The sequence below is a fragment of the Capricornis sumatraensis genome, chromosome 2 (assembly GCF_032405125.1).
Source record: "Capricornis sumatraensis isolate serow.1 chromosome 2, serow.2, whole genome shotgun sequence".
Lineage (NCBI taxonomy): Eukaryota > Metazoa > Chordata > Mammalia > Artiodactyla > Bovidae > Capricornis > Capricornis sumatraensis.
The window spans coordinates 90,685,137-90,700,677 of NC_091070.1; the positions used below are offsets into that span (position 1 = coordinate 90,685,137).

General features: G+C 43.1%; 1 protein-coding gene across 1 annotated transcript in view; it reads left to right on the forward strand.

Moving 5' to 3' along the window:
* The first annotated feature begins 5,836 nt into the window (after positions 1–5,836).
* The window catches only part of ARSB (arylsulfatase B), a 166,560-nt gene continuing 156,855 nt past the window's right edge, over positions 5,837–15,541 (forward strand). Inside the window, exon 1 of the mRNA XM_068964715.1 lies at positions 5,837–6,148. Within this exon, the coding sequence (XP_068820816.1) occupies positions 5,837–6,148 (312 nt within the window). The remainder of the gene's footprint in view (positions 6,149–15,541) is intronic.

Consider the following 15,541-nt stretch of genomic DNA (forward strand, 5'->3'; position numbering starts at 1 on the left):
CAGGTGTCTCTAATATCTTTTCTATGTAAAAAATATATACCAAGTTCCAAGCACCTCATCTACCAAACAATTAACTTTAATACCTATTTGTGAGTTGGGAGCAGCCTTTCTTTCAGTCCTAATTTTTGCATTTTCAAACTGATTGGAATGTTTTTTATCTATATTATTTTATGCGCTTATGTAGTGGGGAAACCCAAAAAAGATCAATGATTAGATTAACTCAAACAATAAAATAATTATTTGGCAGAATATCAATTACCATACAGAAGTCAGTAGCCTTCATGTCCACAAATAACAACAAGTTAAAAGATAGATGAAAAGTTAAAGAAAGCCCCATTTCAGTAGCAACAGAGAAGATAAAATACTTAGGCATAAATTTAACAAAAAAAGTAAAAAGTCAGTATGAGGAAAATTTCAAAACACTTCTAAAAGACACAAATGTAGACCTTAATAAATGAAAGATAACCTCTTATTTTAGATAGGCAATTTCATATAAAGACTTAAGCTGTTCTTAATTTATAAATTTAATGCAATTCCAATAAAATACCAACAAACAGGTTGATTTAAAGTTTATGTAAAACATGCAGGAAGAGTCAGAAAAATATTAAAAATTAAAAGCTCTGAGGAGTCAGTCCCCATCACTCATTAAAACATATTGTAAAGCCTCTATAACTGAATACGTGTGGTATTGAGTTCATGAGTCAACAGGTAGGAGAGAGGAATAGAAAGCCCAGAAACAGACCCACACATAAGGTGGATTCTTTACCAGCTGAGCCACAAGGGGAGCCCCCCAATACTGGACTGGGTAGCCTACCCCTTCTCCAGGGGATCTTCCCAACCCAGGAATCGAACCGGGGTCTCTTGCATTGCAGGTGGATTCTTTACCAACTGAGCTATCAGGGAAGCCCATATGGAAATTAAGCATGTAATAAAGTTTGCATCTCATATCACTGGAACAATGGTGGACTTCTCTATTCTTTTTATGAACAGTGGTGGGAAAACTAAGTAACCATTTGGAAAAAGATAAAATTAGATCCCTATCTCACATCATACACAAATATAAATGCCAGTGGATCAGGGATCTAAATGTAAAAACTGAATACAAGTACTAGAAAAAAATATGAGTGCATTTGACTTTAACATTAGTGTAAGGAAAATCTAACTATGACTCAGATCCAGATGCAATACAACAGGAAAATATTGATAAATTTGTCTGCATAAAAATAACTTGGGCATGTCAAAAATGCTATAGCAAAATATTTGACAGCAGACAAACTGGGAGAAAATATTTGTGATGCCAATCACAGAGGTAATATATCTAATAAAGACCTCTTTAAAATGACGGGGAAATGACCAAAAACCCAATTGAAACTGACATGGACAGTTCACAAAAATAATGTAAAAATGTCCCTTCAACATAAGAAAAGATTTTTAACCTTACTCATTATAAGAGAAATACAAAAATAAAAAAACCACAAACTATACTGAGGTACCATTTTTCCTATCAGATTGGCAAAAATTAAAAGTATAGTATTTTTTTAATGACTGGTGATAGTGAAAATTAATACAACCCATATACATACAGAAAAGGGGAAAATAGAATTGGAGGTATTCACTTGAACTCATGGTTTTATATTTATACATATGTATCTATATAATGCATGTATATAAATATATAAATGGGGGCTTCCCTGGTGGCTCAGATGGTAAAGAGAGTGCCTGCGGTGCAGGAGACTCCGCTTTGATCCCTGGGTGGGGAAGATCCCCTGGAGAAGGAAATGGCAAAGAGGTAATGTATCTAATATATAAAGAACTCTCTAAAATGATGGGGAAATGACCAAAAACCCAACTGAAACTGACGTGGACCGTTCAAAAAAATAATGTAATAATGTCCCTCCAACATAAGAAAAGATTTTTAACCTTACTCATTATAAGAGAAATACAAAAACAAACACAAACTATACTGAGGTACCATTTTTCTTATCAGATTGGCTAAAGTGAAAAGCATAGTATTTTTTTTTAATGACTGGTGATAGTGAAAATTAATACAACCCATATACATATGGAAAAGGGGAAAATAGAATTGGAGGTATTCACTATGAACTCATACTTAAGGTATGTGTATATGTGTACACATACATCTGGCTTCTATCTTTAGTGAGAGGTCCTACAAGCAGTGAGTAACAATGAGTACACCTACAGCACAGATCTTGGGATTTTTTTTTTTTTTCAGGTAGGAATACTGGAGTGGGTTGCCATTTGCCTTCGCCAGGGGATCTTCCTGACCCAGGGATCAAAACCACATTTCCCATGTCTCCTGCCCATGACTGCATTGCCGGCGATTCTTTACTTGCTGAACCATCAAGGAAGCCCTTCCAGAAGCCATCCTCCATTAAAAGGCATCAGGGTTCCTTGGAGAAGTGGATGGCTCCAGGGTTGGGGAAGGAAGAATATAAGATAAATCTAGACTATCTTGTACCCAAAAGGAAGGGAGTACTCAAGGACTGACTAGGGCTTCCCTGGTGGCTCAGACGGTAACGCGTCTGTCTACAATGCAGGAGACCTGGGTTCAATCCCTGGGTTGGGAAGATCCCCTGGAGAAGGAAATGGCAATCCACTCCAGTACTCTTGCCTGGAAAATCCCATGGACAGAGGAGCCTGGTAGGCTACAGTCCCTGGGGTCGCAAAGAGTCGGACGCGACTGAGCGACTTCACGTTCACTTTCACTTTCAAGGATTAAAGCGGACATGCTGAAAGGACACTGGGAGCAGATTGAAGGGATACCCACTGGCCAAATCAGAAGAAATTTGAGCACTGAAATAATTAAAGTGTTAATAGCATACTGACTAAAGTAAGAATCTGTGAGTTCATAGTGATATAAATAAATAAATGGGGAAGAACATTAAGTTCTTCCTTGTAGTAGAAAGACAACTGGTAATTATAGGAAGAATGATGGAATTAGAAAAGCACCAATAGGCAACCATCCTAATGTTAACTGGAGTAAGAAGCATTGGGGTGCTAAAACTAATAAGCAAATGTTTTAGGAATGACAGAATATATACATATTCTCAAAGTATTGCCCCCCAAATAATTACTAATTACAAAGGGGAAAATAGTAACTTTACAGTGAAGAAATGGCCACCTTAACAAAGTTCTCAAATAATAAAGCAACTCAGCATGTGCTTCTTAGTAAGAAGCATCAAGAATGCAACATCATTTTCTGCAATATTTCTGCACAAACCCATAACCTGAGTCTAATCATTAGGAAACAACAGACTAACTCCAACTAAGAAAATTTATAAAAACTAGCCAGTACTGTACATCACAGGTGTTCAATATGCAGATGAAAATTAACTCTTTTTCATTAACTCAGGTGCACATTTCCAGAGCAATATTAACATAAGCTTGTTCCCATCAGGACATGGGAAGGCTCAGTGCAAGTTTAGTAGTTTCTAGAGCAGTTGGTCAAAGCAAGAATTGTTCTGCAGATTAGCGGCCACTGTTTAGGCAATTTGATTTCTATCAGGTAGGGTAGGCAGGAACAGTTATGGGGAGAGGGACATGCAAGGCCACTGTGGATAATTCTCAGTCCTTTAAGGTTTCTTACAGGGTGTTTAAATGAAATTGTCAAGCCTTTACAAAACAAGACTCAAGCAACTCTTCAAAATTATTGTCTTTGGTATAAAGAAAAATGCACTTTTTGCAACTCTCATACTTCTTAGTCAATCACTTCGTGTAGAAAAAAGAAAATGTCATCGATATTATTACTTTATGCCCTGTGAATAGAAACTAGGAAAATCAATAGAAATTTGCATTGTTATTTAAGCATTAAAATATCCATAGCAAAGAATTTTACCTAAAATAATTTATCAGTGAAATAAAAATTTTAATGATTTAAAAAATTACTTTAATGCTAAATTAAAATTTTTTCCTGTTTTTTTATTCCACCAGAGATGAAAAGTTGATGTAGCGTAAACCAATCTACATCTGCAAAGAAAAAAAAATTCTATGTAAGAGGGAAATAGTCCAAAATGTGCTAAAGTATAATTATTTTTTAAAAAAGATAAAATCATGACCCTTTTGCATATATAAAAATGAATACATGTAAAAGATCTTATTTAACTCATTAATGAGAAAACTGGTGAAGTGTTAATACCAGTTCAAAGGACAATCCAAGGAACAGATCAGGAATATGACCTGTGTCAGTGGAGGCAAAACCTCTTTCTGCGGTGGTGGTGGTGAAGGTGCTGCTCCACTGAATAGAATTCATTTGCATGTGTATAAACCTGGTGGCTCAGATGGTAAACAATCTCCCTGCAATGCAGGAGACTCTGGTTCAATCCCTGGTCTGGAAGATTCTCTGGAGAAGGAAATGGCAACCCACTCTCAGTATTCTTGCCTGGAGAATCCCATGGACCAAGGAGCTTGGCAGGCTATGCGGTGGCAAAGAAACAGACAGGACGGAACAACTAACACACGCAATTAGTTTTCATCGCCTATAGCTGGCTGGTTATCTACAACCTGTAGGTTACCTACAACCTATGAAGTTGTAAAATGACCCCATGGACTCAGATGCAGATAACTTGCAAGGATGCTGTGCAAAATGTCTTCGCAAACAACTGTTAACAGTTCTTGTCTGTCTCCAGACACAGTGTTGATGGCAATGGGAATATACTGGTCATAAGGCTAACTTCCCCATTCAGTGAGCACGTGGCTAAGGGAATCTTTCTTTCCATCCAAAGATTATTTAAGGCAAATTAGATATTTTATTTCTTTGGTTCACTACTTGATTGTGGGGGAGCCAGCTGGTGGCTCAGACGGTAAAGAATCTGCCTGCAATGTGGGAGACCTGGATTCCATCCCTGGGTTGGGAAGATCCCCTGGAGCAGGGCATGGCAACTCTCAGTATTCTTGCCTGGAGAATCCCATTGACAAGAGGAGGCTGGCGGGCTGCAGTCCGTGGGGTCGCACAGAGCCAGACACGACTGAGCGATTAAAGCTCAAAGAACAGCTCTTAAAGGGAGCATGAACCAGACAGGTTAATGAGCTGCTCAGCGTTCAAACAGCACCTCAATCAACGCCCAGTGTAGCCTAAGTACAACTGCATCTGTAAAAGGGCTCCGTGCAATCGGAGTGTGTATTTGACCTTTTTTTTTTTTTTTTTGCTGGTGGGGAGGAAGTGGCTTCACAGGCCTGCGCTATTCTTAAATGAATCGGAAACATCCAGCCCTCTTGTCTCTTCATCGTTCTCCCATCTGCACGACACCGGGTTCTTTGGTCAGAAATAATTCTGCTAGAAATAAGTCACGACCTTTAAAACATCATAGCTCAAGATCTGGAGTCAGAACTGAGTTTGAGTTAGGCTCAGCCAACTACAAGCTTGTTTATTGTTTATTTATGGGCGGGGGGGTGGGGAGGTAGGCAGTAATTGTGATTCCTGGCAGCCAGGGTTGTTTCAAAGCGTAAAGAAATGAGGGATGTGAAAAATGCTTTGTAAGCTGTGAAGAATTAGTAACAAGAACAGATTTGCTCTCTTCCAGGGGTGCCACGAGGCATAGTTCTTTCGTGGAAAGATAAGAAGTCTTGGCTGCTTTCCAGCACCCACGGAGTTGCCACGGAGCACGGCAGCAAGCACAGCCCGGCTTCTTCCAGGCTGACTCCTCCCCACCCGCCCGCGTCGGAGTCGGCGGGCGCGGGTCTCCCCTGCCCGCGGCCAGCTGCGGGTGAAGTCCCGAGCCGGGGCGGGGCGGGCCCGGGCCGCCCAGTTCCTGCTTCTATAAGCCGTGCCTGGGGCCGGCGGCGCCGCCACAAACGCCGGCACCGCGGGCGGCGCAGGATGGGCGCGCGCGGCGCCGCGAGCCCGCCGCGAGGCCCCGGGCCGCTCCGCCCCGCCATCCTTCCGCTGGGGCTGCTGCTGCTGCTGCTGCTGCCGCTGCCGCCGGGCTCGGGCGCCGGAGCCGGCCGGCCGCCCCACCTCGTCTTCGTGCTGGCGGACGACCTGGGCTGGAACGACGTGGGCTTCCACGGCTCGGCCCTCCGCACGCCGCGCCTGGACGCGCTGGCGGCTGGCGGGGTGCTGCTGGACAACTACTACACGCAGCCGCTGTGCACGCCCTCGCGGAGCCAGCTGCTCACCGGCCGCTACCAGGTACGCAGCGGCCCGGCGCCCGCCCGGCCCGCGAGCCTCTCAGAAGTGGGCCCTGGACCCCGAGAGAGCCAGAACGGCCGGCGGCGTCCCGGGCCTGACTCTCGAAGGGGCGGCTTCTCTCACGCGCGGCGCCGCGCTCGCTCCTCCCAGGCCCGCAGCCCGCGGAGGTCTCTGCGCATGCCCCGCTCCAGGGCGCACCCCACCCCCCCACCGCGTCCTTCCGCGCCCCACCGCTCCCGGGGGGTTTTCTGCCTTCGGTTTTCGGAAGGTCCCAGGAAGGGGCTTCTGGGCAATGCCAGCTGCAGGGCATTGCGAGTCAGTAGGCAGAAGGCCCGAGTGGACTCTGCCTAGCGGCCTTAAACTGGGAGGATGGAGAGAGAAGGGAGGGGCCCCCAGGAACGGAGCAGGGGGAGATGGAGAACCAGGAAAGCTGGGGTGCGGGCGGGCGGGGAGGGGTTAGGCAGGTGGTGGGGGGAGGCGGGCGGGGGGCGCGTTAACAGGGAGGAAGAGTCCGCAGTGGGGCGGGTTTTGTTTCCCTGCGAACCCAGCGGTCCCAGGTTAGGACTGCCCTACCAAAGGGTTCCAGGGCCCTGGAATGAAAACCAGATTGATATTTCTTGGGCTGATGACTTTCCCCATCCAGGGATCAACCCGGGTCTCCTGCAGGCAGATTCTTTACTGTCTGAGCCACTAGGGAAGCCCCAGACAGCATTTCGAATACCTCTGAGACACTTCTCCATAGACGTAGGGGAAGGTCAGCGTTACATATGATTTTAGTGAAGGCTGGGGTGGTGTGTGTGCAGTCTAGTACACGTTTTTGCAGAGGCTTGCTGCTAGTCATGAGTTAATGACTTTAGTGCTTTTCTGGATATGAGGAGATTTAAGACTTGGGCTGATAAAATCTTCTCCTGGAAATATCTAACTCTCTGAAGGCCTGCAGTGCCAATTTTTCCCAGAGCACAGACTGCCTTATTGCTAATCTCAACCCTGAACTCCCCTCAGGGGGTACTGAAGGTCAGCAGCTGTAGTGGCTTGTGACCCAACCCTTGTAGAGACAGATGGCAAGTGCCAGTCCTTAGTTGGCAGAATCACATAGATAGAAAGTGGTAAAAAGCGTTGTCTGCCTTTCTTGTATCCGCTAGTCATCTCAGGCCTCTAAAATTGGATTATTTTCTTAACCTGAATAAGATTGATGTTTTGTGATTATGACTATGAAAAATACAATAAACAGGTACTGCTTGAGAACACAAGCATACCTCCATATGTACTATTTATTCAACAGCCCCTTACTGTGAGTTACAGGGATGTGCTTGAACCTTGCCCTTCCAAATCTGTGTTCATGTAGCCTTTCAGATCAACTCTAGCCTCCTGAGATCAAGGGAAGGGAAGGGTTCACTTGCAGTAAAGGTTTGCATAGTGGTCTGAGACTTTTAGAAACAGAAAAGATAAGACTGAAATGCAACTCAAGGTTTGCAGTGGAGGTAAAGGATGGTTCCCTTCACCATCAGCCCTAAGTACTTTCCACAGCTCTGACTGGCTGCTGCGTGGACTCAGGAATCTCGGCTCTAATGCAGATCTCACTCTGGACCCTTTGTAGGAGTAAGGTGCATCTGAGTAAAGAGGGGAACCAAGGAAAAGACAAAATCTGCCCAAATGGTTCTACATTTGATCTGAACTAAGAAAACTGAACTCAAATTGCAGAAGAATGGGAGGGCCATTTATTTCTCCAACTTCCTCCCTTCCAACAGTCTTGAACAGGAAATCAAATACCACACTTTAAAAATTTGTTCATGTAATTGACTGCTTTTGCCCCTAAGCATTCTCCCTGATCAGTTACCAACATTTTATCTTTGGGGGGAAAACAAATATGAGTGTTTAGACTACCCGGAGGTTAAGAAGTGAAAGAAGGGTAAAGGCTGCTTACCCCAAAAGAGTTTAGAGACCACTCACTGCAGCAACTAGCCTCCCCAAACATTTTGCTTGACTTTTCTCCCCTGTTTTATTCTGACTTCAAGAGACTCAATTAGAAATTATCTTGGGTTAGTAAGCATCTTCTTTTTAAAAAATTATTTATTTTAATTGGAGGCTAATTACTTTACAATATCATGGTGGTTTTAGCCAAAGATGGAGAAGCTCTATACAGTCAGCAAAAACAAGACTGGGAGCTGACTGTGGCTCAGATCATGAACTGCTTATTGCCAAATTCAGACTTAAATTGAAGAAAGTGGGGAAAACCACTAGACCATTCACGTATGACCTAAATCAAATCCTTTATGATTATACAGTTGAAGTGAGACATACATTTAAGGGACTAGATCCAATAGACAGAGTGCCTGATGATCTATGGACAGAGGTTTGTGACATTGTACAGGAGACATGGATCAAGACCATCCCCAAGAAAAAGAAATGCAAAATGGCAAAATGGCAAAAGCTCTGAATAGAAGAGAAGTGAAAAGCAAAGGAGAAAAGGAAAGATATCATCATCTGAATGCAGGGTTCCAAAGAATAGCAAGGAGAGATAAGAAAGCCTTCCTCAGCAATCAATGCAAAGAAATAGAGGAAAACAATAGAAAGGGAAAGACTAGAGATCTCTTCAAGAAAATTAGAGATGCCAAGGGAACATTTCATGCAAAAATGGGCTCAATGAGGACAGAAATGGTATGGACCTAACAGAATGAGAAGATATTAAGAAGAGGTGGCAAGAATACACAGAAGAACTGTACAAAAAAGATCTTCATGACCCAGATAACCACAATGGTGTGATCACTCACCTAGAACCAGACACTGATGTCAAGTGGGCTTAGGAAGCATCACTACAAACAAAGCTAGTGGAGGTGATAGAATTCCAGTTGAGCTATTTCAAATCCTAAAAGATGATGCTGTGAAAGTGCTGCACTCAGTATGCCAGCAAATTTGGAAAACTCAGCAGTGGCCACAGGACTGGAAAAGATCAGTTTTCATTCCAATCCCAAAGAAAGGCAATGCCAAAGAATGTTCAAACTACCACACAATTGCACTCATCTCACACGCTAGTAGAGTAATGGTCAAAATTCTCCAAGCCAGGCTTCAGCAATACTTGAACCGTGAACTTCCAGATGTTCCAGCTGGTTTTAGAAAAGGCAGAGGAACCAGAGATCAAATTGCCAACATCCGCTGGATCATGGAAAAAGCAAGAGAGTTCCAGAAAAACATCTATTTCTGCTTTATTGACTATGCCAAAGCCTTTGACTGTATGGATCACAATGAACTGTGGAAATTGTTCAAGTGATGAAGACCTGACCTGCCTCTTGAGAAACCTGTATGCAGGTCAGGAAGCAACAGTTAGAACTGGACATGGAACAACAGACTGGTTCCAAATAGGAAAAGGAGTGTGTCAAGGCTGTATATTGTCACCCTGCTTATTTAACTTCTATGCAGAGTACATCATGAGAAACACTGGGCTGGAAGAAGCACAAGCTGGAATCAAGATTGCTGGGAGAAATATCAATAACCTTAGATATGCAGATGACACCACCCTTATGGCAGAAAGTGAAGAGGAACTAAAAAGCTTCTTGATGAAAGTGAAAGAGGAGAGTGAAAAAGTTGGCTTAAACTAAGATCAGAAAACTGAGATCATAGCATCTGGTCCCATCACTTCATGGCAAATAGATGGGGAAACAGTGGAAACAGTGGCTGACTTTATTTTGGGGGGCTCCAAAATCACTGCTGATGGTGACTGCAGCCATGAAATTAAAAGACGCTTCCTCCTTGGAAGGAAAGTTATGACCAACCTAGATAACATATTCAAAAGCAGAGACATTACTTTGCCAACTAAGGTCCGTCTAGTCAAGGCTATGGTTTTTCCAGTGGTCATGTATGGATGTAAGAGTTGGACTGTGATGAAAGCTGAGCGCCAAAGAATTGATGCTTTTGAACTGCAGTGTTAGAGAAGACTCTTGAGAGTTCCTTGGACTGCAGGGAGATCCAACCAGTGCATCCTAAAGGAAATCAATCCTGAATATTCATTGGAAGGACAGATGCTGAAGCTGAAACTCCAATACTTTGGCCTCCTGAGACGGATAGCTGACTCATTGGAAAAGACCCTGATGCTGGGAAAGATCGAGGGCAAGAGGAGAAGGGGACAACAGAGGATGAGATGGTTGGATGGCATCACCAACTCAATGGACCTGAGTTTGGGTAAACTCCAGGAGTTGGTGATGGACAGGGAGGCCTGGCATGCTGTGGTTCATGAGGTCTCAAAGAGTCTGACACGACTGAGCGATTGAACTGAACTGACATGAATCAGCCACAGGTGTACATGTGTGCTCCATCCTGAACCCCCTCCCGCCTCCTTCCCCATCCCATCCCTTTGGGTTGTCCCAGTGTACTGGCTTTGCATGCCCTGTTTCATGCATTGAACTTGGACTGGTCATCTGTTTCACATATGGTAATATACATGTTTCAATGCTGTTCTCTCAAATCATCCCACCCTCACCTTCTCCCACAGAGTCCAAAAGTCTGTTCTTTATATATATCTATGTCTCTTTTGCTGTCTCACATATAGGGTCATCGTTACCATCTTTCTAAATTCCATAATATGCAGTGTTTTTCTTTCTTACTTCACTCTGTATAATAGGCTCCTGTTTCATCTACCTCATTAGAACTGATTCAAATGTGTACTTTTTAATAGCTGAGTAATACTCCATTGTGTATATGTACCACAGCTTTCTTATCCATTCGTCTGCCAATGAAGATCTAGGTTGCTTCCATGTCTTGGCTATTGTAAACAGTGCTGCGATGAACATTGGGGTACACGTGTCTCTTTCAATCCTGGTTTCCTCAGAGTGTATGTCTAGCAGTGGGATTGCTGGGTCGTATGGCAGATCTGTGTTCAGTTTTTTAAGGAATCTCCACACTGTTCTCCATAGTGTCTGTACTAGTTTTCATTCCCACCAAGGGTGTAAGAGGGTTCCCTTTTCTCCACACCCTCTCCAGTATTTATTACTTGTAGACTTTTGGAGAGCAGCCATTCTGACCAGTGTGAGATAGAACCTCATTGTGGTTTTGATTTGCATTTCTCTGATCATGAGTGATGTTGAGGATCTTTTCATGTGTTTCTTAGCCATCTGTATGTCTTCTTTGGAGAAATGTCTGTTTGGTTCCTTGGCCCATTTTTTGATTGGGTTGTTTATTTTACTGGTATTGAGCTGCATAAGCTGTTTGTACATTTTTGAGATTAATTCTTTGTCAGTTGCTTCATTTGCTATTATTTTCTCCTACTCTGAAGGTTGTCTTTTCACCTTGTTTATAGTTTCTTTCATTGTGCAAAAGGTTTTAAGTTTAATTAGGTCCCATCTGTTTATTTTTGCTTTTATTTCCATTACTCTGGGAGAGGTGGGTTATAGAGGATCTTGCTGTGATTTATGTCAGAGTATTTTGCCTATGTTTTCCTCTAGGAGTTTAATAGCTTCTGGTCTTAAATTTAGATTTTTACTCCATTTTGAGTTTATTTTTGTGTATGGTGTTAGAAAGTGTTCTAGTTTCGTTCTTTTACAGGTGGTTGACCGGTTTTCCCAGCACCACTTGTTAAAGAGATTGTCTTTTCTCCATTGTATATTTTTTCCTTATTTATCAAAGATAAGGTGTCCATAGGTGTGTGGATTTGTCTCTGGGCTTTCTATTTTGTTCCATTGATCTATATTTCTGTCTTTGTGCCAGTACCATACTGTCTTGATGACTGTAACTTTGTAGTATAGTCAGAAGTCAGGCAGGTTGATTCCTCCAGTTCCATTCTTCTTTCTCAAGATTGCTTTGGCTATTCGAGGTTTTTCGTATTTCCATACAAATCGTGAAATTATTTGCTCTAGTTCTGTGAAAAATGCTGTTGGTAGCTTGACAGGGACTGCATTGAATCTATAGATTAATAAACATCTTCTTTTAAAAGGGTCAATATTTCTGGGCGAGCCAAGGAGCCTCACTGGCCTCAGATGCTATATTCTGGTACCATTGTAAGCATTTCACATGTGTTAATTCATTTAAGTCTTACAGCAACCCAGTGAAATAGGTCCTACTGTTATCATCCCTATTTGATAACAAGGAAAATGATCAGGTGGTTAAGAAACTTGCTCAAGGTCATGGGGCTGGTGAGTTGTGGATCTGTGAATCAGGGTTTGACCCAGGCGTATAGGTCTATAACCATTACACTATCTTGCCTACTCAGACCTATTTAAAAATATCATTGCAAGAGCTGCTTCAGATTTACTAAATAATCTCTCTCTCTCTCTCTCTTTTTTTTTTTTTTAACATTTAGGTCATTCTTAAACATCTTGATGAGAAAAACGAATCCACTACATTTCAAGTTAGGAATTCCCTGTGTTAAATGTAAAGTGAAAATGGTGAGACAGGTTTTATTTCAAAATGAGTCATGTGTTTTGCATAATTTTAGACAACAAAATGATGAAATTTGTTGACTCTTTCACAATTAGATACTTGAAAGAACTGCTTAGTGGTCTTATCTGTGAACTTAGCACAGACAGAGATTCCCCCTTCCTTAATCATCAACCTTTAGATTAGAAAAGTGCAAAATGATAAACAAGTTTTGAGTGATTGAGCTTTGTATTCCCAAGAAATGCTGAGTTTTAGGTCTTTAGCTTGTAAGAGTATTTACTGAAGAGGACTAGTGGAATTTTGAGATGTGGGTTTCAGTCTCTGCCGTGTCAGCCTTCAGACTCCGACCTCAAAGGACATGATTTTCCACATCTATAATAAATGAGAGTTGGAGTGAGCGCTCAGGCTCTTTTTAGCTCTAGATTTCTTTGATTTTAAGACTTGTATGTTCACTAGATCGAGTTTCTAACTTCAGAAAAGCACATATCATACCCACTGTCTCCACCTACTGGTAGAAAGAGAGATTAATCTTGCTCAGCAATATCTGCTTGACAAGTTGCAGGAGCTGCTTGCTGTGAGGCTAGGAACTTGTTGAGAAAGGAATGTGAATTTGACCTTTTATGTTGAGAAGTTTACTTTGCTCAGAATCCTCACATCTGAAACTTTTGCAGCTTGCATACGTTGGTGAAAGTTGCGCAGTGTGGATGGAGGGGTGGGGGCGGTCGACAGCAGAGGAGCTGAGAAGTTCCTGCTGCTCCAGGGACTGGGGTTCAGGTCTCTGGGCACTTTGGCTAGTTTTCTTCCCACAGTCTTATGACTCATTCATCCCCTATTTTAAAAATCTTTGAGAAATCTGTATTTTATTTATATTTTGAATAGGAAATCCTATTCTAATTCCCCATATCCTTGGCAACACTGGTATAGATTAGATACTAAACCCTCTTCAGACATGTGATCTGTGAATATTTTTATCCCTGAGTTTATCCTATGACAGTACCACATTATCTCTCTAAGGACAGATGTATGAGGGTACAAACTTGCAACAGGTAGTAAATAAGATTTAGAGATCTAATACTTAGCACAGTGGATACAGACAATAATATTGTCTTATGAGCATGAGAATTGCTAGGAGACTATAAGTTAATGATTCCAACCAGTAAAAGAAGACAATTATATAATATGATAGAAGTGCTAATTATCAGTACAGTGGTGATCACATCTTAATGTTTAAAGGTATCAAATTAATATGAGACACATCTTAAATTTATACAGTGTGATGTGTTGAATATATTTCAGTAGAGAACACACATATCCTAAGCCAGGGATTATGAGTTCGTGTCTCACCTGGGGTACCAAAAAAATTAAAAACACATGTACTAAAGATGTTTATAAAGGTGGGAGAATAAGGAAATAAAAATCCTTCAACTTTTCTAATAGAATTTGTATACCACTTTTAGTGAGAACCGAAGACTTGAAAATCCTGAATTTCCTTATTCTTACAACTTGACTTTATTTGCTACAAAATGTTCATCACACCTCTGCACTCCCAGGTCACATTTTAAGTGTGGCTGTCTGTTCTCAAGGCGACTTCGCCGCTAGGTTGTCCTGCTTGTCTCTGACCCAGAGAAGCACCCCCGATGTTGAGCAACTAAATGAATGACTTTGCTAAGCGCTTTAACACTTGTGTGTTTCCTGAAAGAGCTCACTGTCTTAACTGCGTAGGGTTGACAGGTCATTTCTAGTGCCCTGGGTTCCTTTTTAAGAAATTAAAAGGATGAAAGGGTCACAAAACTGGTAAGGGTAAGCCTTTATAGAAGCAATTCCTTCTGGGGGGGTGGGGAACAGTAACTTTGGTCCTCACCTGGGAACATTCTTACCTTGGGAACTGAGGGAGCCACTCCACCAGCACTCTATAAACCTTGGCAGAGGATAAAAGCAATGAAAGATGATGCCAAGGTTTCATTCTTAAGGGACCCATGCCACATTTCTCTTTATCACGTTGATAAGCAGACAAGACACTTTCACGCCTTTTCACTCACGCCTGTAGCAGAACCTTGGACAGGAAATCTAGGAAGGAGGCTGTGTGGGAGCATGGTGGGTGATATTTGACTTTTGCTTCTAGTTTGCTTTAAGAATGTGAGCAGGGAAGACCCCACAGCTGCAGGCAGAAGAGGGCGTTGCTCACCGCGGTGTGGAAAGAGGAAGCAGCTCCGTCTAGGCAGGCTATCACCTCGCTGCGGCTTTTCCTCACTGCCTCATTCCTCGTGTCCCGTCTGCCCAATCTCGGTCAGCCCTGCAAGTGCATGCTCCTCAGCGTCTCCTGTCCCTGGTCGCCTCTCCCTGACTCTAAGAAGTGGGGCAAAGAGGAGTCAAGAGTTGGAAGAAAGGGATGGAGTCTCGGGAAAGGTGGTCACACATTGCCTGCCTGTGCTTCATCATGTCCAACTCTTTGCGCGCCTATGGACTAGAGCCCACGAGGCTCCTCTGTCCGTGGGATTCTCCAGGCAAGAGCACTGGAGTGGGTTGCTGGGCCCTCCTCCAGGGCATCTTCCCCACCCAGGGATCGAACCCATCATTCTTACGTCTCCTGCATGGGCAGGCAGGGTCTTTACCACTAGCGCCACCTGGGAAGCCCAGTCACACATTAGGAGTGTTCATATGACTTACTTCCCTGGTGGCTCAGCTGGTAAAGAATCTGCCTGCAATGCAGGAGACCTGGGTTTGATCCATGGGTTGGGAAGATCCCCTGGAGAAGTGAATGGCTACCCACTCCAGTATTCTTGGCCTTCCCTGGTGGCTCAGCTGGTAAAGAATCTGCCTGCAATGAAGAAGACATGGGTTCGATCCCTGGATTGGGAAGATCCCCTGGAGAAGGGAAAGGCTGCCCACTCCAGTATCCTGGCCTAGAGAATTCCATGGACTGCATAGTCCAGTGGGTCGCAAAGAGTCGGACACGACTGAGCGACTCTCGCTCACTTATGACTTATTGCCGAGGTATCCAAGGAGTGAGCCGTAAGAGGAGCATGT